The 22,200-nt window shown below is 49.2% G+C and overlaps 3 protein-coding genes across 9 annotated transcripts in view; 2 read left to right on the forward strand and 1 right to left on the reverse strand.

The window, feature by feature from the left end:
- Positions 1 to 284, reverse strand: part of DEPTOR (DEP domain containing MTOR interacting protein) — a 67,472-nt gene extending 67,188 nt beyond the window's left edge. The window contains exon 1 of the mRNA XM_072151260.1: positions 163 to 284. Within this exon, the coding sequence (XP_072007361.1) occupies positions 163 to 175 (13 nt within the window). The 5' untranslated portion in view covers positions 176 to 284. The remainder of the gene's footprint in view (positions 1 to 162) is intronic.
- Positions 117 to 8,588, forward strand: DSCC1 (DNA replication and sister chromatid cohesion 1). Of its 6 annotated transcripts, none has more exons than XM_072151255.1 (10): positions 117 to 274; positions 1,097 to 1,316; positions 2,448 to 2,616; positions 2,811 to 2,939; positions 4,075 to 4,165; positions 4,262 to 4,400; positions 4,658 to 4,710; positions 6,420 to 6,574; positions 7,300 to 7,448; positions 8,323 to 8,588. In XM_072151255.1, the coding sequence occupies exons 2-10, from the start codon at positions 1,144 to 1,146 to the stop codon at positions 8,429 to 8,431; spliced, it is 1,167 nt and encodes a 388-aa protein (XP_072007356.1). In that variant the 5' UTR covers positions 117 to 274; positions 1,097 to 1,143; the 3' UTR covers positions 8,432 to 8,588. The 6 variants fall into 6 exon arrangements, with proteins under 6 accessions (XP_072007356.1, XP_072007358.1, XP_072007359.1 ...); XM_072151257.1 differs by having other exon boundaries at positions 197 to 216; XM_072151258.1 differs by lacking the exon at positions 117 to 274 and adding an exon at positions 341 to 359.
- Positions 8,589 to 12,312: 3,724 nt separating this feature from the next.
- Positions 12,313 to 22,200, forward strand: part of TAF2 (TATA-box binding protein associated factor 2) — a 62,832-nt gene continuing 52,944 nt past the window's right edge. Inside the window, exons 1-5 of one of the 2 annotated variants that reach the window (XM_072151264.1) lie at positions 12,313 to 12,561; positions 18,701 to 18,755; positions 20,020 to 20,180; positions 20,423 to 20,541; positions 21,321 to 21,462. In XM_072151264.1, the coding sequence (XP_072007365.1) occupies positions 12,509 to 12,561; positions 18,701 to 18,755; positions 20,020 to 20,180; positions 20,423 to 20,541; positions 21,321 to 21,462 (530 nt within the window). In that variant the 5' untranslated portion in view covers positions 12,313 to 12,508. The remainder of the gene's footprint in view (positions 12,562 to 18,700; positions 18,756 to 20,019; positions 20,181 to 20,422; positions 20,542 to 21,320; positions 21,463 to 22,200) is intronic. The other variant, XM_072151262.1, reaches the window with a different exon arrangement.

Here is a 22,200-nt window from a genome sequence, read left to right on the forward strand (position 1 = left end):
AGGGGGGCACAAAATATAAATTCCCTTATCAATATACAAATACACTGGCGATAATTATTGTTTGATACAGGGAAGAAATTAGCAAGAAAAGTGAAAGAGCCTTCAAGAAAATGGCGCCTATTCACAAGACATCCGCATAACACACTACTATCGCTCTAGTACCAGGGCGGAGCATCTCGTCACTTTAGCGGGAAAATAGAACCGGCTGATTGCGTAGTAAGTGTACTTCCGACTAAGCCGAAAACCGGAGGAGACGTCACTGCAGTAGCGTCCGGTGTGTATGGTCCCGTAGTGTTGTTTTCTGTTTCTATCCCGTCCCTACGCGATCTGCCATAGCGCAGGAGCCGCCATTGACCAAAGTAACCAATCAAATCACGTCTCTCTTTTCTAACCGGCTCTACCTAATATGAAAGCGGTCACATGATTGGTTGTTACTAGAAAACAAATGAAGTGTTTTGTCTCTAGATATCTTTATACATAAAGCTTGAAATAGCTTGTAGATTTGAGTGTAACATTCTGATTTTGGGGGTTTATTCATGTCAGTTATTGCTTTTTACACATTATGTGAGACTACAGGCACATTTTTTTTGTACTATGACTCAATAAACCACTATTGCAATCCAGCAGGTGTGAATGGGACCCAAGACCGTGGTATAACTATTTCTAATTGTTATGGCTTTAGTTTTAGTTGCATTTGGGTTAGGGTCATTTTATTTGAGTAAGGATGCAGTCACACGTAGCGCTAGTTGTTGGGTTTCCTAGCACAACGCTAGTGCACACGGGTCGGTCCTCAGCCCGATCACATATGCATTTCTGTTGAAACACATGCGATCGGTAACCAGCACCTGCTGTCTTGCATTTAAACAATACAAGCCACTAAGTGCTGGTTATTGATTGGGCCTTGACACGTCCCCGTGCGCTTTCATTGCGCTTCTAAACAGAATCAAAGCGGTATGTGTTACAAAGTTATAGATTATTGAAGTCATGATCAAGTCACCGACTAAAACGTAGCTAACTTTAATATCCACAATCCAGTTTTTCCTCACTTGCAGAGTCAAGTTAATATTGTAATATTAAATTGTATTGTATGTTGCAGCCGGGCTTATTCTAAAAATTCCCAGAAGTCCAGAGTTAACTTTTATCATGAGTCGCTCGCGAGAAGAAGTGGAGGCCACGCTGCAGACCGCCAAACTGAACGTGGACGATCTCCGCAGTACGGTGCAGTGTCTGACATTCAGCAAGTCGTTCACCTCGGGGGAATACACTCTGATGGAGCTGGATGACACTCTCTGTAAGGAGATTGAGACTGGAGCAAGGTGAGAGGAGCCATATTACGATTTGTGGTGCTTACATAAAAAATTATTCTTAACATGTGGATTGATAGTTTAGGATTGTAGCTTGTCCTCACACTGCTGTGCTCTTTGCCCTCTGTATTGATATACTCCACAGCTGCAACATGCTTTTTATTTAATGCTACAACAGTCGTTCACTTGGACATTCAGACATTCACAGTGCACTTGGAGAAGCTACAAACCCGAATTAAAAAATAATTTTTTTTACATTTCTACTGCTACTAACAATACACACTGGTATAATTACATATCTCTTCACAGTCTATACTGAACACTGGTTGTAGTTTAGTGCAGACTACCAAGAACACAGCTGTGTGAACAGCTGTTCACACGTTCCGCTAGCGCCGCGTTCATAACGCGACGCTAGCGCACAGGGGGCGGAGTTTGGGGCGATCGCATATGCGTTTCCAGAGAAACGCATGCGATCGGGTTATTAATCGCATGCGTTTCCCGGGAAACGCATATGCGATCGGCCCGAGCCCCGCCCACTGTGCGCTAGCGGCGCGTTATGAACGCGACGATAGCGGAACGCGTGAACGCGCCCTGAGGATACGCCTCAAGTGCACTTGGAGAAGCTATTGTCCTGGAATATAAATCCATATTTCACATATTTCTGCTACTACTGACAACATACATAAAGGTATGATTACACAGATTTCTGAGGACGATACCCCACACTATCTGCAGTTCAGTGCTAAGAGCACAACAGTGTGAGGCCACCCCACCAGTCTACTTGGAGAAGCAGCAATCTTGGACTATAAATCCATATATCACAGTCCTGCTGTGATAACAACATACACAAAGGTCTGATTGCACATGTCTCCAATGACGATGCCTTGCACTGGCTGCAGAGAGCACAGAGCACAGCTGTATGAGGATACACCTCCAGTAGCCACTATTCTGTAATATAAACCCATATTACACAGTCTTGGTGCTACTAATAACACACACAAAGGTCTGATTACACATCTCTCCCTTTACATAAACTTTTGCTAAAACTGCAGCAGTGTAATTTTTGAAAATAATGCTAATTTTATAGTTTCTGCTTAACCATCTTGTAACCACTTATTATGCACTTTTTCTCCTCCCTTCTAGCCTTGTGATTCGAGGTGACGAAGGGGATCACGCCGTCCTGTGCAGTCAGAACAAAACCTATGACCTGAAAATTGCAGATACTTCCAATTTATTGCTGTTTATCCCAGATGGTAAAACATCGGACCTCCTGCCCTCGGATCAGCTGCCCCTGAGCATTGCGTCCTGTGAGGTGAGGCTGCAGTGTTTGGGTACATAGTCTATATGTGACTGATGCTGTACCTGACATAGTGTTGTGTCTGTATAGTTTGAGCAGACTACAAGATTGGATTATAATCTGTTACATGGCCCTGTATTATTCCTTTTACATCAGTTTTCTGTCTTGTGCTTTGATTTCTTATGAAGGCTGGATATGATATCTTGTAGATTGCAGGATTCTCTAATCATTACTGGGAGTTGAGGAGGTGCAGACCAAAACTGAAGAGGTTAAAGAAGCTCTTGCTAGAAAATCCATATGAAGGACCAGAGAACGAGAAGGATACAAGTGCCTCCTTGGTAAGTACCATACAATGGTGCCTGGCAGTAATGGAGGTTCTATAGCTTCCTACCATATTCGTTTGGCTTCGATCACTATTGTTATATTTATCCACCCCTTGTTTCCGATGCCCTTTCCCGTTCCTCCCTAGGGCCATAACTTTTTTATTTATCAGATTATGAGGGCTTGTTTTATGTATAACCATTTGTTCTTTCTTGTGGCACCATTCAATGTACCGGGAAGCTGGAAAAAATAATTCCAATAATGTGGTGAAATTAGCAATATAGCAGTATTATCATGGAGATACCAAATGTATTCCTTACAGAGCTGTGTAAGGGGTGGGTGGATGTTCTCACTGATACCATCTTGGGGACTGTACTACCTTTTGACCACTTTTTATTAAAATGTTATATTCCTTTGAGAAGCAGTAAGTTGGATATTTGGATATTTTTTTCTCTCTGTTATGGGGGTCACCGCATAAAATGTGCTGATACCTGATATTTCCCTTCTTTGTCATAAAGAATATTATAATGTTACAAAAGATTTTTTTGTACTATTTTTTTTTTTCTTTTACTATTTTATCAGGCCCCCGGGGGGTACTTTAAAGAGGACCTGCTTACTAAAGTAAATTTTGGAAATCCAATTGTCACTGGGTCAAAAAAAAATTTTGACTGGAGCTACAATTATAAAATATACCAATTTCGAGTTACAAACAAATTCAACTTAAGTACTAACCTAAAGAACCTATCCTGTACACAACTCAGGCACTGCCTGTACAACTGTATTGCAGTATAGCAGCGGGTGTCTGCTGTGTAATACAACAGACACTTACCCTATATGGATAAATGGATGAAAGGAAAGAGGACTGTTAAAATAAAGTTCAGCTCACTTCTTGAACCATGTGATCAGTTGGGGTCCAGCGCCTGGGACCCCCACCAATTAGAAGAATGGGGGCCCTATTCCCTTCTTTGGCTGGAACAGCTAGGTATTGATGTGCTCTGGTAACCATTATTTAGCTGTATTTCTCCTTGAAACTGTTATGACCTGTTACTGATTTTGGATTGTAAGAAGTTTCTAAGTATCTTACCGGTGAGATGTTCATGCTATATATTCACACCCCGTTAACTAGTGCGGTTCCCCTTTCTATGGTTCCAGTACACGACAGACGACCTATTAAACCAGATCCAAGCGAGCCATGAAGAACTAATGGAGCACCTGAAAGTCCTACATGCCTGCAGCATTAAAGGTAATGTTCCCTTTCCTCATAATGATCAGAGATCTTACTATTTGACCCCTTTAATTCCTTAGCTGCTGTTCTTTAATTCTTTATCTTTTATTCCAGGCTGTTGGAGACTTCTGGACTTTGATTATGAAATGAAGCTTGTGAATCACATTACACAGTTAATGGATGCAGAGTCGTGGTCTTTCGGCAGAGTTCCCCTGAGAGTGTGTCTAGAAGAGCTGCGACCACTTGAGCCAGAGTAAGGGATTTAAAGGGGTAGACTCGGACATGGTTAGGGAGTAAATACAGGATAGATAAAGGTGCACTGTATACACTAAAGGCCTGATAAGTGTACATTCGTGAAATGTAGAATTTTGGCCCCTTAACCAGTCTCTAGAGACTCTATTGATTTTTAAGCTACTCATATCTGTTGTATAATATCAAAATGAATCTACTCTAGGGTTGTAATATATGTCCCTGTTCTGTGTAATCCAATCCCTTCTCTTCCCCTCCAAGGGCGATGATCGAGCACTGCTTAGACTGTTTTGGGAAGAGGTTTACAGAAGAAGGTGAGTGTCAGAATGTATTATAAGTTTATTGCTTGTTTTGAGGTGAAGCAGCATTGTTGGGTTTACTGTTCTCAGATATTCAACACAACGTGCACCTTTATGAATCAAACTGCCCCTTCTGCTTAGATTTTCTATTTGAATGTAAGGGACACTAAACCATCCACAGGTTCTTATGGACCCAAATAGCCCTCTATGTGGTTGTCCGAAGTGCTGAGAGAATTTTGTGGAAAGGTGCAGGACTGTATTATCCTTTTGGAAGACAGAGCAATACCATGGTTGATTCTAAGCCATAAAAGGGGTTGTCTAGTTTCAGCAAATAAATTGTTTGTATAATGAAAAGTCTCCAGTAAACTTTCTGTATTAATTCCTAATGGTTTTCTGGATCTTCATTGTTTTATATCCTGTAGCTAGAAATCTGTCCCTGGTCATGTGATGTCACACAGGGGCGCGGCTCGTTATATCCCCGGTCATGTGATGTCACACAGGTGCGCGGCTCGTTATATCCCCGGCCATGTGATGTCACACAGGTGCGCGGCTCGTTATATCCCCGGCCATGTGATGTCACACAGGTGCGCGGCTCGTTATATCCCCGGCCATGTGATGTCACACAGGTGCACGGCTCGTTATATCCCTGGTCATGTGATGTCACACAGGTGCGCGGCTCGTTATATCCCCGGCCATGTGATGTCACACAGGTGCGCGGCTCGTTATATCCCCGGCCATGTGATGTCACACAGGTGCGTGGCTCGTTATATCCCTGGTCATGTGATGTCACACAGGTGCGTGGCTCGTTATATCCCTGGTCATGTGATGTCACACAGGTGCGCGGCTCGTTATATCCCTGGTCATGTGATGTCACACAGGTGCGCGGCTCGTGATATCCCCGGCCATGTGATGTCACACAGGTGCGCGGCTCGTTATATCCCCGGCCATGTGATGTCACACAGGTGCGCGGCTCGTTATATCCCCGGCCATGTGATGTCACACAGGTGCACAGCTCATTATATCCCTGGTCATGTGATGTCATACAGGTGCACGGCTCGTTATATCCCCGGCCATGTGATGCCACACAGGTGCGCGGCTCGTTATATCCCTGGCCGTGTGATGTCGCACAGGTGCGCGGCTCGTTATATCCCCGGCCATGTGATGTCACACAGGTGCGCGGCCCGTTATATCCCTGGCCATGCGATCTTCAAAAAGACCAAAATATACTTATGGAGCCACACCAAAACAAATATGAATAAAACACTGTGTAAAGATTGGTGTAGGTTTTATTTTAAATTGTTTCTAGGTCTCTGCTTGCTGTCATTGTATAGGAAGCTTCATTGTTTACATCCTGTGTCTAGAAATCTGTCCCTGCTCACATGTCACACAGGTGCACAACTCGTTATATCATGGAGAGTAATCAGAGATGTGTGTTATAATGAGCCTTGCATCTGTTTGACATCACATGACTATGGACAAGTTTATAGCCACTGGAAGCAAACTGAAGCTTCCTACAGAATTCTATAGTAAGAAGAGATCTGGAAAACATGAGGAATTGATCCAGACAAATAACATCATTACACAAACAATATTTATGTGACTAACCCTTTAACTAGAATGAGATTTTACCCTACATCTGGTTTATTAGTAACTCCTCATCTTTAGCAAAATATTAATTATTACAGTATTTAAGTCTGATTTTGTGTCTATTTTCCTATATTCAGAAGAGGTGTTCTTTTCTTTGGATGAGGATAAGATCTGCAGAGCCACCGCCCAGATGCTCCTACAGAACGCTGTGAAGTTTAACTTGTCCGAGTTTCAGGAAGTTTGGCAGCAGAGCGTTCCTGAGGGTATGACGGCCAGGCTGGATCAGCTCAAGGTGCGTCTCTATGGAGTCTTATTACTGTATTATGCAGGGACATCTTTCCCTTTAATACGGATGTGGATTATACTGTAGATCTTCTATAAATAATCATAATTATTTCCTAAAGATTTTATGGTTCATGGATTATGGTGGATACATTTGGTTAACGTGTGAAGTCTCTTTATAGAGGCAGTTCTACGGACAACACTTTTCTACCATAAGGACCGCCGCATGATATAGCCCATTACATCAAAGGAAGTGTCTATATCAGTCCCGTACACTTATAGCTCATAAGGAAGACCACAGGATTGGTAGGGGTCCTGTGTCCTCACTGGGAGTGGGTAATCGTGTGATAGAATAAGGGTGATGCCACACATGGCGTTTTTGGTCTGTTTTTAAGCATGTTGCTTTCAGTCAGTTTAAAAACGCATCCGGTTTTGACCGTTTTTTGAAAGTTTTTTTTCCTAATTATTTCCCAATTAAATAATAAACAAGGTTGCAAGCAGCCAAACTCATGGTAAACGGTCCAAAACGGATTGCAAACGCTTGCTTAAAAATGGACCAAAAATGCAACGTGTGGCATCACCCTAAAGTGCATTGAGGAGGGTGTGGTCCATCTGGGTGCATTTCACCCCTCCTCCTCAATTGATGGATTGATGATGAAGTCGGGAATTATGCCCCCATACGGACGTGTGCATGGAGCCTTATTTTACCCTTTTATAATCATCTGTTTCTTTTAGGGACTTGCCTTGGTGGACCGCACCTCCCGCCCCGAGACCATCTTCCTTCTGAAGACAGAGGATCTTCCTGAAGACACTCAGGAGAGGTTCAACTTACTATTCGGTATGAGAGAGAAGTGGACAGAAGCAGATATTGCACCGTACATACAGTAAGTGGTTTTGCTCTTCTTGTTGGTTCCCCATATGGACATTCCACTCCATTCCATATTGATAGCGTGAAATTGCCGTGCAAAGCGCACAAGTATCTCCGGCCTCTCCGACTGGGAATGGTAGTGCCATAAATACCCCAGGGCTGTCCCATAATTTTTTTTATTGCTCCAATGACCATTGAATGGACCAGCAGGATTTATGCTCAACCTGCTACTTCATCAATTAGTGAGAATTGGACCCCATTCTCGTGATGTAGGTCCCAGCAGTCGAACACCCGTCAATGAGTTTATTATCCCCCCTACTATGAGGATAGAGGATAACAATGAAAGTAGAGCAGGACAGTTTCTAGGTCAACAGTGCAAACCTCAAAATTTGCAGCTCCCGCAAACCTGTTACAGAACCCCACACTGTGCCCCTCGGCTGCTGCGGTGGACCCCACACTGTGCCCCTCGGCTGCTGCGGTGGACCCCACACTGTGCCCCTCGGCTGCTGCGGTGGACCCCACACTGTGCCCCTCGGCTGCTGCGGTGGACCCCACACTGTGCCCCTCGGCTGCTGCGGTGGACCCCACACTGTGCCCCTCGGCTGCTGCGGTGGACCCCACACTGTGCCCCTCGGCTGCTGCGGTGGACCCCACACTGTGCCCCTCGGCTGCTGCGGTGGACCCCACACTGTGCCCCTCGGCTGCTGCGGTGGACCCCACATTGTGCCCCTCGGCTGCTGCGGTGGACCCCACACTGTGCCCCTCGGCTGTTGCGGTGGACCCCACACTGTGCACCTCGGATGCCACATGGGCTCCACAATACACACATGTATATGTGTATTATTAGCATTATATTTGTTCTAATCTGAGTTCTCCCTTTTATTTTCCAGGGACCTGTGCGGGGAGAAGCAGACCATCGGCGCCATGCTCACTAAATATGCACGATCGTCTATGCAAAATGGAGTGAAAGTGTTCAATTCTAGGCGGCCGCTTTCTTAGAGCAACATATTCTCATCTTGTTGTATTGTAAAATATTCCGGTTCCCTTTTATTTAAGATTTTATTGTATATTGTTATATCATGGTTATTGTGTCAACTCCATACGTGTGGGAGCAGATAATGGGCCGAACCAATACATTGTTCTATCAGATCCATCAGTTCTGTGTCCTGTCTGTGCTTATGAAGATTAACCTTAGCTTTAATACACATCAACCAGAACAGAAATGTTTGTTAAAAGTTAGAAATCTACCATCTAACCAGGGACACTTACTCATAAATCCAGGCACTGTGACTGTGGTATCCTCTTATATTTATGTGTATATCCATGGCCTCCTTCCTTCTAAAATCTACCTTTATAATGATGCTAATAAGCCAAAAGGGCTCTGGTTGGTGTTACCCCTCGTTGCTGCAGATTAACAGGCTGTTACAATGAGTAGAATAGGTCTTCCCCTCCGCCTGTAATTAGCAGCAGGAAGTGCAGTAAGGAGGGGAGACCTGTTTTGTTCATTTTAACAGTCTGTAAAGTACAGTATTGAAAGGCACTGAAAATGCCCCACAAGAGCCCTTCAGGCTCATTACCATAAAGTTGATGTTAGAAGGAAGGAGACCATAGATAACTAATATAAGAAGATACCACAGTCCCAGTGCCTGGATCTATGAGTAATGTCCCTGGTTTATTGTGATTGATTTAAACTCCTTTAAATTCATCTACTAGTAGTAGGCTTAGAGAGGGTAATATACTGTGGTAGGGTTATATTCTGTTTAAAGGGGTGAAAAGAAAAAGTTTATTAGAGTTCCTCAATGATGCAGATTCACAGCTTGTTACACTGTGCCGCTGTATTTCCCCACTGTGTGATATTTCAGCAGGCAGAGGAAGGGGAAAGTGCTTATTGAGGGGTATAGTGTAACAACCCGTGAAGCTGCAGCACTGAAGCAGGCGCCACTAATTTTCTAGAAAATACCATTATTTTATAAAACAACTTAACAATCTATAAGGCTGCAGCCACGTGTTGCGTTTTCATTGCGTTTGAAACTCATTACAACAGCTGAGGAGAGGTGATTTGCCTCATTACATTACTGTTAACATTTGCGTTTACAAAACACAATGATAACATGTACGTTAATAAAATGCATGTGTTAATATCACGTTTACATTGCTTTTATAGACTCAAATGTTAACAGTAATGTAACTAAGCAAATCACCTCTCCTAAGCTGTTGTAATGCGTCTCAAAACGCAACGCTTCACCACGCCCTCAATAACCTCCTAAGTCTTAAGCCTTGCACATCTCACATAGAAAGCGGCTTACCAAGAGCAAGACAAGAAAACTTGTGAAACAAAACTCCTTTAACCCCCTGCTGACCCTTTGCTGCTATGTGGGTCTCCCGCTGTCTTGGTTGCTGTATTAGCACATGACATGGAGACCAGCTCTGGATTTGTGGGGGACAACACAGGGAACACAATCCACAGGAAAAAAAGCACAGTGGGACCCCTCACTTCAAAAATCAACTTATAAAATTATGTTAATGAGCCTGAAGGACACCTGGGGGTGTGCTTTGCCAGAGCCCCTCCGTGCTGTAGCCTCACACTGCTGCAGCACTTACAATCTCCTACTATGGGCTGATACTTTCTCTGCTGCAGTGAGATAAAATCATGCAGAAGTAAGGGGAAATGCTGAGGGAAACAGTGTAACAGCCTATGAAGCTACAGCACGGAGGGGCTCTGGAAAAATACTCTTTCGAGTCCTTCTCATTGGCATAACTACTATTTAGATTTTAGAAGGAAGGAGACCATGGATAACAAATATAAGAAGATACCACAGTCCCAGCGGACTGAGCGCGGGATTTAAAAGTCAAATTGTGACGCAAGACAATGCACTTGCATGCACCGGGAAGAAGATGGTGAACTCCGGCGGACCTGAGCGGGGAAGCTACACATGCCGGATATCGGGCGCACGATCTTAGTGAGTCACGATGGACTTCATCCTCGTCAGACAGTCCGGATCGGGGATCGCGACAGGACTGGGTAAGTAAACGTGCCCTACTGTGTTCATGATAACACAGGGGGACTCTTTGCATCACATATCTCCATTATGCTGCACTGCTCTTAAACCCGCAAACATACCTTATAGTGGCTGTTAAGTGTTCTTTAGGTGAGTCCTTATAACAGTATAACCAAATAGGCCTCTATACTGAAAAATAAAGTTAAATGCCCGCAGGGGGTGGAGTTTGGGCTACAGGAGTCAAGTGCTCACCCACCCTCCAGGCTGCCTCCTTCCCTCTGTCCAGACAATACCTACCTTGCAACGCAGATCTCCAACGCTCCTGTTTGAAATCCCACGCATGCGCAGTGCAACTGTTGTCTCCCCTCCTACCCTATGCTTACCTTGAGGGAGAAATGCGCACTTCATGTGCGACGCTTGCCGAAATGTATCACAGGTTGCGCAGTGTGCATGTCTCACTGTGGGTCTGCGCAGGGCTGGAGGGGAGACAACAGGTGCACTGCGCATGTGTGAGATTTTGAAAAGATTAAGTTACGGAGATAAAGTAGACATGGCAGACATTGGGGGTTTACATAAGGCGTCCTGGAGGGTGGGTGAGCACTTGACTCCTGTACCCCGAATCCCGCCCTCCCCCAACTGCTTCCTCTCCGTGCATATAACTTAATTTTTTAGGATAAAGGCAGCTTTGGACCATTATAAGGACATGCCTAGAGAACACTTAAACCCACAAAAATACCTTATATTGGCTGTTTGGAGCTGTGCAGCTGATGATAGGTTCCCTTTAATGGGAGCTGCCAAATCATTGATCCCACAATTGTGGAGATACGAAGAACCCACTGCTTTTGTGAGATGGATAACTACAGAACATGAAATCTGCAGCTTGTAACTCCTAAGTAAGATGTGCAGCAAACATCACTTTCCCCAAAACGTGGGCTCATTGGCTACAACACACGACTGTCCTAGAAGCCTCTATACCTCAGTGAGATTGTATTCTTAGGCCTCTTTCACACTTGTGTTGCAGATCACATTTGAGGGCAACGCCTGAAAAACGGAAGCTTTTACTCACGTTGTTGGTCAGCGGTTTTGTGGTTTTCCCACGCTTGTTGTTTGCGTATTTGCTGTGTTTTTCATGCACATGTTTCAAATCACATGATTCTGTAATTGGTACCCACATGCCAGTGCCTGCCTTTTTTCACATCACCTAGCAACCCACCCATTTAAATCGCATTGCACTCGCAATGCTCACAAGTGCAATGCGTTTTTGATGCCTCTCCACAGACTTGAATATGTAAATTCATATGAAAAACGTACATGAAATGCAAAAGCAGAGCTGCGATTTTGACGCACGTGAAAAAAGGAACAAGTCCATTGAAAACCATGGGGCAGAGTGCACTGCGAGTTTGGAACGTCAAAATCCTGCGCAGAACTCGCACGTGAAAAACGCAAGTGTGAAAGGGGCCTTAGATGTGTCTCCTGTCCATCCCTCGCCCTCCCTACCTCTCCTCCATGCACATTGCTCGGCCTTGCTTACCACAACCTGTTTTGTTTCATCTTCTCTTGTTACCAAATGCTCTATAACAAACGTATGAGATGGTAAAATACTGTGAATAGTATCTCCAGCATTTGTGCCACTTTTCTCAAATGATCATCCTATGATTTGTATGTGTCAGTGTTTCACTATGGCTTGGTGTTTGACTATGGTAAAACTTGTTAAAACTCTCAACATGATATGGATTTTCAATTCAGTTTAGGTAAAGACAGAGGAGCTCAAAGCTTTATTCACACAGGAGTGAGAGGAGATTTGCCAGCAGTGCCAGTACTTACGATTAAGATTCTTCCCAAATCAAAAATGGCCGCAGGGCTGCAGTCACGTGATGAGCTATGGTCTCGCGGGAAGAGACTTCTGCAGGAAGCGGAAGCGCTGCCGGTCGTGGCTCTAGGAGCGGGAGTGAAATTTCTGCTGGAGCCGGAGATCCCTCAGTAACCATAGCAACAGATCGCCGCCGCTCCTGACCCCGGGGCCCCCGGCGGCCACAAGGGCCCGAGATCACAGGCCAGGGGTCAAGGGGGCGTCACCATGAACAGGAAGAAGGGAGACAAGGGCTTTGAGAGCCCCCGACCATACAAACTATAAGTATCCCAAGCTACAGGCTACACACTGCCGCTCATACATGTCCTGTGTACATGGATGTACCTCCCCCCCGTCCTGTGTATATGGATGTACCGCCCCCCTGTCCTGTGTACATGGATGTACCGGCCCCCCCGTCCTGTGTATATGGATGTACCGGCCCCCTGTCCTGTGTACATGGATGTACCGGCCCCCCCTGTCCTGTGTACATGGATGTACCTCCCCCCCTGTCCTGTGTACATGGATGTACCGCCCCCCTGTCCTGTGTACATGGATGTCCCGGCCCCCCTGTCCTGTGTACATGGATGTCCCGGCCCCCCTGTCCTGTGTACATGGATGTACCGCCCCCCCCCCCCCCCCTGTCCTGTGTACATGGATGTACCGGCCCCCTGTCCTGTGTACATGGATGTACCTCCCCCCCTGTCCTGTGTACATGGATGTACCGCCCCCCCCCCCTGTCCTGTGTACATGGATGTACCGCCCCCCCCCCTGTCCTGTGTACATGGATGTACCGCCCCCCCCCCCTGTCCTGTGTACATGGATGTACCGCCCCCCCCCTGTCCTGTGTACATGGATGTACCGCCCCCCCCCCTGTCCTGTGTACATGGATGTACCGCCCCCCCCCCCCTGTCCTGTGTACATGGATGTACCGCCCCCCCCCCCTGTCCTGTGTACATGGATGTACCGCCCCCCCTGTCCTGTGTACATGGATGTACCGGCCCCCCCTGTCCTGTGTACATGGATGTACCGGCCCCCCCTGTCCTGTGTACATGGATGTACCGCCCCCCCCCCCCTGTCCTGTGTACATGGATGTACCGCCCCCCTGTCCTGTGTACATGGATGTACCGCCCCCCTGTCCTGTGTACATGGATGTACCGCCCCCCTGTCCAGTGTACATGGATGTACCGCCCCCCTGTCCAGTGTACATGGATGTACCGCCCCCCTGTCCTGTGTACATGGATGTACCGCCCCCCTGTCCTGTGTACATGGATGTCCCGGCCCCCCCTGTCCTGTGTACATGGATGTCCCGGCCCCCCCTGTCCTGTGTACATGGATGTCCCGGCCCCCCCTGTCCTGTGTACATGGATGTCCCGGCCCCCCTGTCCTGTGTACATGGATGTACCGCCCCCTGTCCTGTGTACATGGATGTACCGCCCCCTGTCCTGTGTACATGGATGTACCGGCACCCCTGTCCTGTGTATATGGATGTACCCCCCCCTGTCCTGTGTACATGGATGTACCGGCCCCCCTGTCCTGTGTACATGGATGTACCGGCCCCCCTGTCCTGTGTACATGGATGTACCCCCGCCCCTGTCCTGTGTACATGGATGTACCCCCGCCCCTGTCCTGTGTACATGGATGTACGGCCCCCCCTGTCCTGTGTACATGGATGTACCGGCCCCCCTGTCCTGTGTACATGGATGTACCGCCCCCCTGTCCTGTGTACATGGATGTACCGGCCCCCCTGTCCTGTGTACATGGATGTACCGCCCCCCTGTCCTGTGTACATGGATGTACCGCCCCCCTGTCCTGTGTACATGGATGTACCGCCCCCCTGTCCTGTGTACATGGATGTACCGGCCCCCTGTCCTGTGTACATGGATGTACCGGCCCCCCTGTCCTGTGTACATGGATGTACCGGCCCTCCTGTCCTGTGTACATGGATGTACCCCCCACCTCCTGTCCTGTGTACATGGATGTACCGGCCCCCCCTGTCCTGTGTACATGGATGTACCGCCCCCCCTGTCCTGTGTACATGGATGTACCGGCCCCCTGTCCTGTGTACATGGATGTACCCCCCACCTCCTGTCCTGTGTACATGGATGTACCCCCCACCTCCTGTCCTGTGTACATGGATGTACCGGCCCCCTGTCCTGTGTACATGGATGTACCGCCCCCCCTGTCCTGTGTACATGGATGTACCGCCCCCCCTGTCCTGTGTACATGGATGTACCGGCCCCCCTGTCCTGTGTACATGGATGTACCGGCCCCCCTGTCCTGTGTACATGGATGTACCGGCCCCCCTGTCCTGTGTACATGGATGTACCGGCCCCCCTGTCCTGTGTACATGGATGTACCGGCCCCCCTGTCCTGTGTACATGGATGTACCGCCCCCCCCTGTCCTGTGTACATGGATGTACCGGCCCCCTGTCCTGTGTACATGGATGTACCCCCACCTCCTGTCCTGTGTACATGGATGTACCGGCCCCCTGTCCTGTGTACATGGATGTACCCCCCACCTCCTGTCCTGTGTACATGGATGTACCGGCCCCCTGTCCTGTGTACATGGATGTACCGGCCCCCCTGTCCTGTGTACATGGATGTACCGGCCCCCTGTCCTGTGTACATGGATGTACCCCCCCCCCCTGTCCTGTGTACATGGATGTACCGCCCCCCTGTCCTGTGTACATGGATGTACCGGCCCCCCTGTCCTGTGTACATGGATGTACCGGCCCCCCTGTCCTGTGTACATGGATGTACCGCCCCCCCTGTCCTGTGTACATGGATGTACCGCCCCCCCTGTCCTGTGTACATGGATGTACCGCCCCCCCTGTCCTGTGTACATGGATGTACCGCCCCCCCTGTCCTGTGTACATGGATGTACCGCCCCCCCCGTCCTGTGTACATGGATGTACCCCCCCCCCCTGTCCTGTGTACATGGATGTACCGCCCCCCCCTGTCCTGTGTACATGGATGTACCCCCCCCCCTGTCCTGTGTACATGGATGTATCCCCCCCCCCCCTGTCCTGTGTACATGGATGTACCGCCCCCCCTGTCCTGTGTACATGGATGTACCGCCCCCCCTGTCCTGTGTACATGGATGTACCGCCCCCCCTGTCCTGTGTACATGGATGTACCGCCCCCCCTGTCCTGTGTACATGGATGTACCGCCCCCCCTGTCCTGTGTACATGGATGTACCCCCCCCCCTGTCCTGTGTACATGGATGTACCCCCCCCCCCTGTCCTGTGTACATGGATGTACCCCCCCCCCCTGTCCTGTGTACATGGATGTACCGCCCCCCTGTCCTGTGTACATGGATGTACCGCCCCCCTGTCCTGTGTACATGGATGTACCGCCCCCCCCCCCTGTCCTGTGTACATGGATGTACCGCCCCCCCCCCCCTGTCCTGTGTACATGGATGTACCGCCCCCCCCCCCTGTCCTGTGTACATGGATGTACCCCCCCCCCCCCCTGTCCTGTGTACATGGATGTACCGCCCCCCTGTCCTGTGTACATGGATGTACCGGCCCCCCTGTCCTGTGTACATGGATGTACCGGCCCCCCTGTCCTGTGTACATGGATGTACCGGCCCCCCTGTCCTGTGTACATGGATGTACCCCCCCCCCCTGTCCTGTGTACATGGATGTACCGGCCCCCCTGTCCTGTGTACATGGATGTACCCCCCCCCCCCCTGTCCTGTGTACATGGATGTACCCCCCCCTGTCCAGTGTACATGGATGTACGGCCCCCCTGTCCTGTGTACATGGATGTACCGCCCCCCCTGTCCTGTGTACATGGATGTACCGCCCCCCCTGTCCTGTGTACATGGATGTACGGCCCCCCTGTCCTGTGTACATGGATGTACGGCCCCCCTGTCCTATGTACATGGATGTACCGCCCCCCTGTCCTGTTACATGGATGTGACCGCCCCCCTGTCCAGTGTACATGGATGTGCGGCCCCCTGTCCTGTGTACATGGATGTACCCCCCCCCCTGTCCAGTGTACATGGATGTACGGCCCCCCTGTCCTGTGTACATGGATGTACCCCCCACCCTGTCCAGTGTACATGGATGTACGGCCCCCCTGTCCTGTGTACATGGATGTACCGCCCCCCTGTCCTGTGTACATGGATGTACCGCCCCCCTGTCCTGTGTACATGGATGTACGGCCCCCATGTCCTGTGTACATGGATGTACCGCCCCCCTGTCCTGTGTACATGGATGTACCGCCCCCCTGTCCAGTGTACATGGATGTACGGCCCCCCTGTCCTGTGTACATGGATGTACCGCCCCCCCCCTGTCCAGTGTACATGGATGTACGGCCCCCGCTGTCCTGTGTACATGGATGTACCCCCCCCCCCTGTCCAGTGTACATGGATGTACGGCCCCCCTGTCCAGTGTACATGGATGTCCCGCCCCCCCTGTCCTGTGTACATGGATGTACCGCCCCCCTGTCCTGTGTACATGGATGTACCAACCCCCCCGTCCTGTGTACATGGATGTACCCCCCCCCCCTGTCCTGTGTACATGGATGTACCGCCCCCCTGTCCTGTGTACATGGATGTACCGGCCCCCCCTGTCCTGTGTACATGGATGTACCGGCCCCCCCTGTCCTGTGTACATGGATGTACCGACCCCCCCCGTCCTGTGTACATGGATGTACCGACCCCCCCGTCCTGTGTACATGGATGTACCGACCCCCCCGTCCTGTGTACATGGATGTACCGACCCCCCCGTCCTGTGTACATGGATGTACCGACCCCCCCGTCCTGTGTACATGGATGTACCGACCCCCCTGTCCTGTGTATATGGATGTACCGACCCCCCTGTCCTGTGTACATGGATGTACCGCCCCCCCCCCCCTGTCCTGTGTACATGGATGTACCGGCCCCCTGTCCTGTGTACATGGATGTACCGACCCCCCTGTCCTGTGTACATGGATGTACCGACCCCCCTGTCCTGTGTACATGGATGTACCGACCCCCCTGTCCTGTGTACATGGATGTACCGACCCCCCTGTCCTGTGTACATGGATGTACCCCCCCCCCCTGTCCTGTGTACATGGATGTAACCCCCCCCCCCTGTCCTGTGTACATGGATGTCCCGGCCCCCCCTGTCCTGTGTACATGGATGTCCCGGCCCCCCCTGTCCTGTGTACATGGATGTCCCGGCCCCCCCTGTCCTGTGTACATGGATGTACGGCCCCCCTGTCCTGTGTACATGGATGTACCGCCCCCCTGTCCTGTGTACATGGATGTACCGCCCCCCCTGTCCTGTGTACATGGATGTACGGCCCCCCCTGTCCTGTGTACATGGATGTACCCCCCCCCCCCCCTGTCCAGTGTACATGGATGTACGGCCCCCCTGTCCTGTGTACATGGATGTACCCCCCCCCCCCTGTCCAGTGTACATGGATGTACCGGCCCCCCTGTCCTGTGTACATGGATGTACCGGCCCCCCTGTCCTGTGTACATGGATGTACCGCCCCCCCTGTCCTGTGTACATGGATGTACCGACCCCCCCGTCCTGTGTACATGGATGTACCGACCCCCCCGTCCTGTGTACATGGATGTACCGCCCCCCGTCCTGTGTACATGGATGTACCGACCCCTCTGTCCTGTGTACATGGATGTACCGACCCCCCTGTCCTGTGTACATGGATGTACCGACCCCCCTGTCCTGTGTACATGGATGTACCGGCCCCCCCTGTCCTGTGTACATGGATGTACCGGCCCCCCCTGTCCTGTGTACATGGATGTACCGGCCCCCCCTGTCCTGTGTACATGGATGTACCGGCCCCCCCTGTCCTGTGTACATGGATGTACCGGCCCCCCTGTCCTGTGTACATGGATGTACTCCCCCCCCCCCCCCCCTGTCCTGTGTACATGGATGTACCCCCCCCCCCCTGTCCTGTGTACATGGATGTACCTCCCCCCCTGTCCTGTGTGCATGGATGTACCCCCCCCCCTGTCCTGTGTACATGGATGTACCCCCCCCCCCTGTCCTGTGTACATGGATGTACCCCCCCCCCCCCTGTCCTGTGTACATGGATGTACCTCCCCCCCCTGTCCTGTGTACATGGATGTACCTCCCCCCCCTGTCCTGTGTACATGGATGTACCTCCCCCCCCTGTCCTGTGTACATGGATGTACCTCCCCCCCCTGTCCTGTGTACATGGATGTACCTCCCCCCCCTGTCCTGTGTACATGGATGTACCTCCCCCCCCTGTCCTGTGTACATGGATGTACCGGCCCCCCTGTCCTGTGTTCATGGTGTCACGTAAACGTATTCTTCTTGGTAGCCTATAGCATCCATATGTTTGGTGACATACATGATGCAGCTCTCCCTCTGGATGGATCGGTGTGTGATATCTTACGTGTTGGTTACATTTTATAACATGAATTCCTTTTCTCCCTACACGACGCACCAGGCCGTCTGCATCAACAACATCAACTTTCAGCGGAAATCTGTGATTGTGAGTATCAGCTCCACGTTATGTGGTGTCACCCTGTGGCTCCTTACACCTGTCTGATAATCCAGCAACTTTCATAGTGACGCTAACTTAAAGGGATCTGTCAGCAGATGTGATCGTATAGACTTCAGTGTTAGGTATAGCCCCTGGAGATCTGTGTAATCACACATTTATGTGTTATTAGTAGCAGCAGGACTGTAAAATATTGAGTTATATTCCAGGATTGTAACTTTAACCCAGAATAATTTAGCCTGTCCTCACACTGCTGTGCCCTTACCTTGTTACATCAAACTGATCCATGGGTCATTTTCTCTGCTCTGATTAAAACAGTACTAGAATATAAATCCATATTTCACAGTTAATAATAACATGCAGAAAGGTATGATCACACGTAACTCCAGGGACAATAACTGACAACAGCTACAGGGAGCACAGCTGTGTGAGGACATGCCCCCAGTGGCTGTGGAGAAGCTACAATCTTGGAATATAAATGCATCTGTCACAGTCCTGCTGCTACTAACAACATACACCAAGGTACGATCACATATCTCTCCAGAGACAACACCTAACACTGGCTGCAAGGAGCACAGAGCACAGCAGTGTGAGGAACAGCTTTGGTACAATCAGTATTATAAAGCTTGTATATCACAGTCCTGCTGCTATGAACAACATACACAAAGGCATTATTACACATCTCTCCAGGGACATTACCTGACACTGGCTGCAGTACTACATGGTCACACCTGCTGACAGTTTCCCTCTGTATTCTTATACTTCCACACCTTGTTGACTGACCATTACAATTCTAGAAATCGGGGATAGAAGGTTCAATATTGAACGATTGAAAGGAGCAATATTGTGTGAGCACCACTTCTGCCCAGGGGCTCACAGAGAGCTGTACTTTGCTATCTCTGTCAGTCCAATTCTGCTTCAAGGGGTTGTACCAAATTTGTGTTCTCCCCATCCGGTAACAATGTAACCGGTGAGGTCTCCCCCACATAAACTTCCACCATCATTCATTATTGAGTTTTGTTATGCCTGATGAAGGTCCATGTTCTGGACCGAAACACGTTTCTTTTATTTATAAAGCATCCTATGTATTACAACTTCCTCGATGATTTTTCCGGTTTTGCCCACGGATCAGCTACAGTTACTATTATTGAGAATGGCGCCTTGCTGTCCGGATCACACACTGGATCCTGTGTAAATCCTGTAACACTGAAGGATTATTGGCGCTCAGGCTTCTCCATTCCTGTGTTCCCTCTAGGGTTACGTGGAGCTGACCATATTCCCCACAGTCCCTAATCTGAACCGGATCAAGCTGAACAGCAAGCAGTGCCGAATCTACCGGGTGAAGGTGAACGATCTGGAGGCTGCGTTCATATACAATGACCCCACGCTGGAAGTGTGTCACCACGAGTCCAAACAGTAAGTACTCCACAGAGAGGGATGGGGAGGGCACATCTACTGGGGTCATCTGTGAAGAAAACAGGACTACTTTTATCCAATCACAAATGTCCACAGGTTGTGTTTGATATTACGGCTGAGCCCTATTCACTTCTATGGAGCTGCTAGATGCCATACATCATCTGTATGTGTGTGTATACAATCTGTCAGATTACTGCTATTGGATGTCTCATGATACGCACTGCTTTTTACTCTTCCTTTAGGCGCAACCTTAACTACTTCTCCAACGCATACGCCGCAGCTGTCAGCGCCGTCGACCCGGACGCAGGAAATGGGGAACTCTGCATCAAAGTCCCATCAGAGTTGTGGAAATATGTTGATGGTAACGCTGTTACGTAATTACTCCCTTAATTTTGGTTTGTAGCCGTTCACAAAACCTCTGCTTGCTCAGTGAGTGGAAACCTTTATGGCCTAATACCCGTCCTCATTGATCGCTTCCCAACATTTTATATACCACGCTAGATGGGGTATAGGGAGCAGACTGAGGAGCGGAGTTATTAAGGGAATTCCTGGGAGCATCCTGGAGAATATCTTTGGTAGTTTTACTCATTAAAGGGGTTGTCTGGGATTACCCATCACTGCCGGCCTCTGGTTGTATCCAGAACATCAGAAGAGCCTCTGTGTAAAAGCCTCTGGTGACGGGAGGTTCAGTGCTGTGCCAGATGCAGGGATGAGCCACACGTCAGAAATCTTCACCTGGAAATAATATAAAAAAGTAGTTTCCAGACATTAGGTTTCCTTAAAATGTTGTCATCTAACATTCAATCGCTGATTTCAGCTTTCTCCAGCACCAGGATCAACTCGGAGAACAGAGTCTGAAGAATAGCTCCAATCTCTTTGTAGTGGCTGGACTGTGTCACAGCATTGAATGGTAGTAAGCTGCAGTTATCCAATCTGGCCACTACATAGAGAACGGTGCTCATCTTCTTCTGTGTTAGAACTGATGCTGGTTGGTGGGGGCCGGAGGGTCTCGTGGCTCCTTTTCTTTGTCCGAATGGATGCAATGGTTCCTAATCTAGAAGAGATCAGTCAATTGTGGTTCAACCTCACTGACACCTCCCAGTATTGTCATCTCCGAATAATTACACTTCTCTCTTGTAGAGTTAAAGGCGCTGAAGATATACATCGAGTTCTCCCTGGACCAGCCTAAGGGCGGCCTTCACTTTGTAGTTCCCAATGTAGAAGGCAGTATGGCGGAGCGAGGGGCTCATGTCTTCTCCTACGGATACCAGAATTCCACCAGGTGACGTCATTGATATATACTAAACATTTAGAGGTTATCGCCTTCATACCGGAATTACAGTATTTCATTGTATTTGAACTGAGTACTGCCAAAGAAAGTCTGAATTTGGTGCATTTCACCTCCTAAATCTCTCCCGTTGCTAATGCCATAATCAGGCCGGTTCTTGGGGTACTCCCTCTAGGACCCCCGCCCAGGAGCCTTAATCCTAGTTCTGGGCTGAAGTCCAATACCTGCATGTGCTGTCTGTTTTTCACAGCCGATTTGTATCTGTCTACTACATGCTCAGCTCTTTAAAGGAAAATGAAGCTTGATAAACCAGGGACACTTACTCACAGGGGGAGATTTATCATGCACCGGAGTGTGAGTGTCGTATGATTTCGGCCATTCCCCCCCCCGCCTCCAGCCAGAAACATCGAGGCTTAGGCTTTTAGATGTATGTGGCAGGCAGCACGGCCTGCAAGCAGAACTATACAGGTCCAACCCCATACCCTCCCCCCTCCAAAGGCCACCGCACCCCTCTAAGCCCCCTCAACGCCCACATGGCGTGTTGGTTGGCGTATTCACAATTCTAATTGCAAATTCTAGCACTGCGCATAATAATGATTCTTTATTTATATAGCGCACACAGATTACGTAGCGCTGCACAGAGTTTGACAAATCAGTCCCTGTCCCCAATGGGGCTCACAATTTAATCAACCTATCAGTATGTTTTGGAGTGTGGGAGTAAACCGGAGGAGA

The sequence above is a fragment of the Engystomops pustulosus genome, chromosome 5 (genome assembly GCF_040894005.1).
Source record: "Engystomops pustulosus chromosome 5, aEngPut4.maternal, whole genome shotgun sequence".
Taxonomy (NCBI): domain Eukaryota; kingdom Metazoa; phylum Chordata; class Amphibia; order Anura; family Leptodactylidae; genus Engystomops; species Engystomops pustulosus.

Coding starts and splice junctions, on each gene's coding strand:
- DSCC1 (XM_072151252.1), top strand. CDS start 537: ATGTCAGTTATTGCTTTTTACACATTATGTGAGACTACAGGCACATTT. Junction 4,711..6,419: donor GAAGAGGTTTACAGAAGAAG/GTGAGTGTCAGA, acceptor TCCTATATTCAG/AAGAGGTGTTCTTTTCTTTG. Junction 6,575..7,299: donor CCAGGCTGGATCAGCTCAAG/GTGCGTCTCTAT, acceptor TGTTTCTTTTAG/GGACTTGCCTTGGTGGACCG.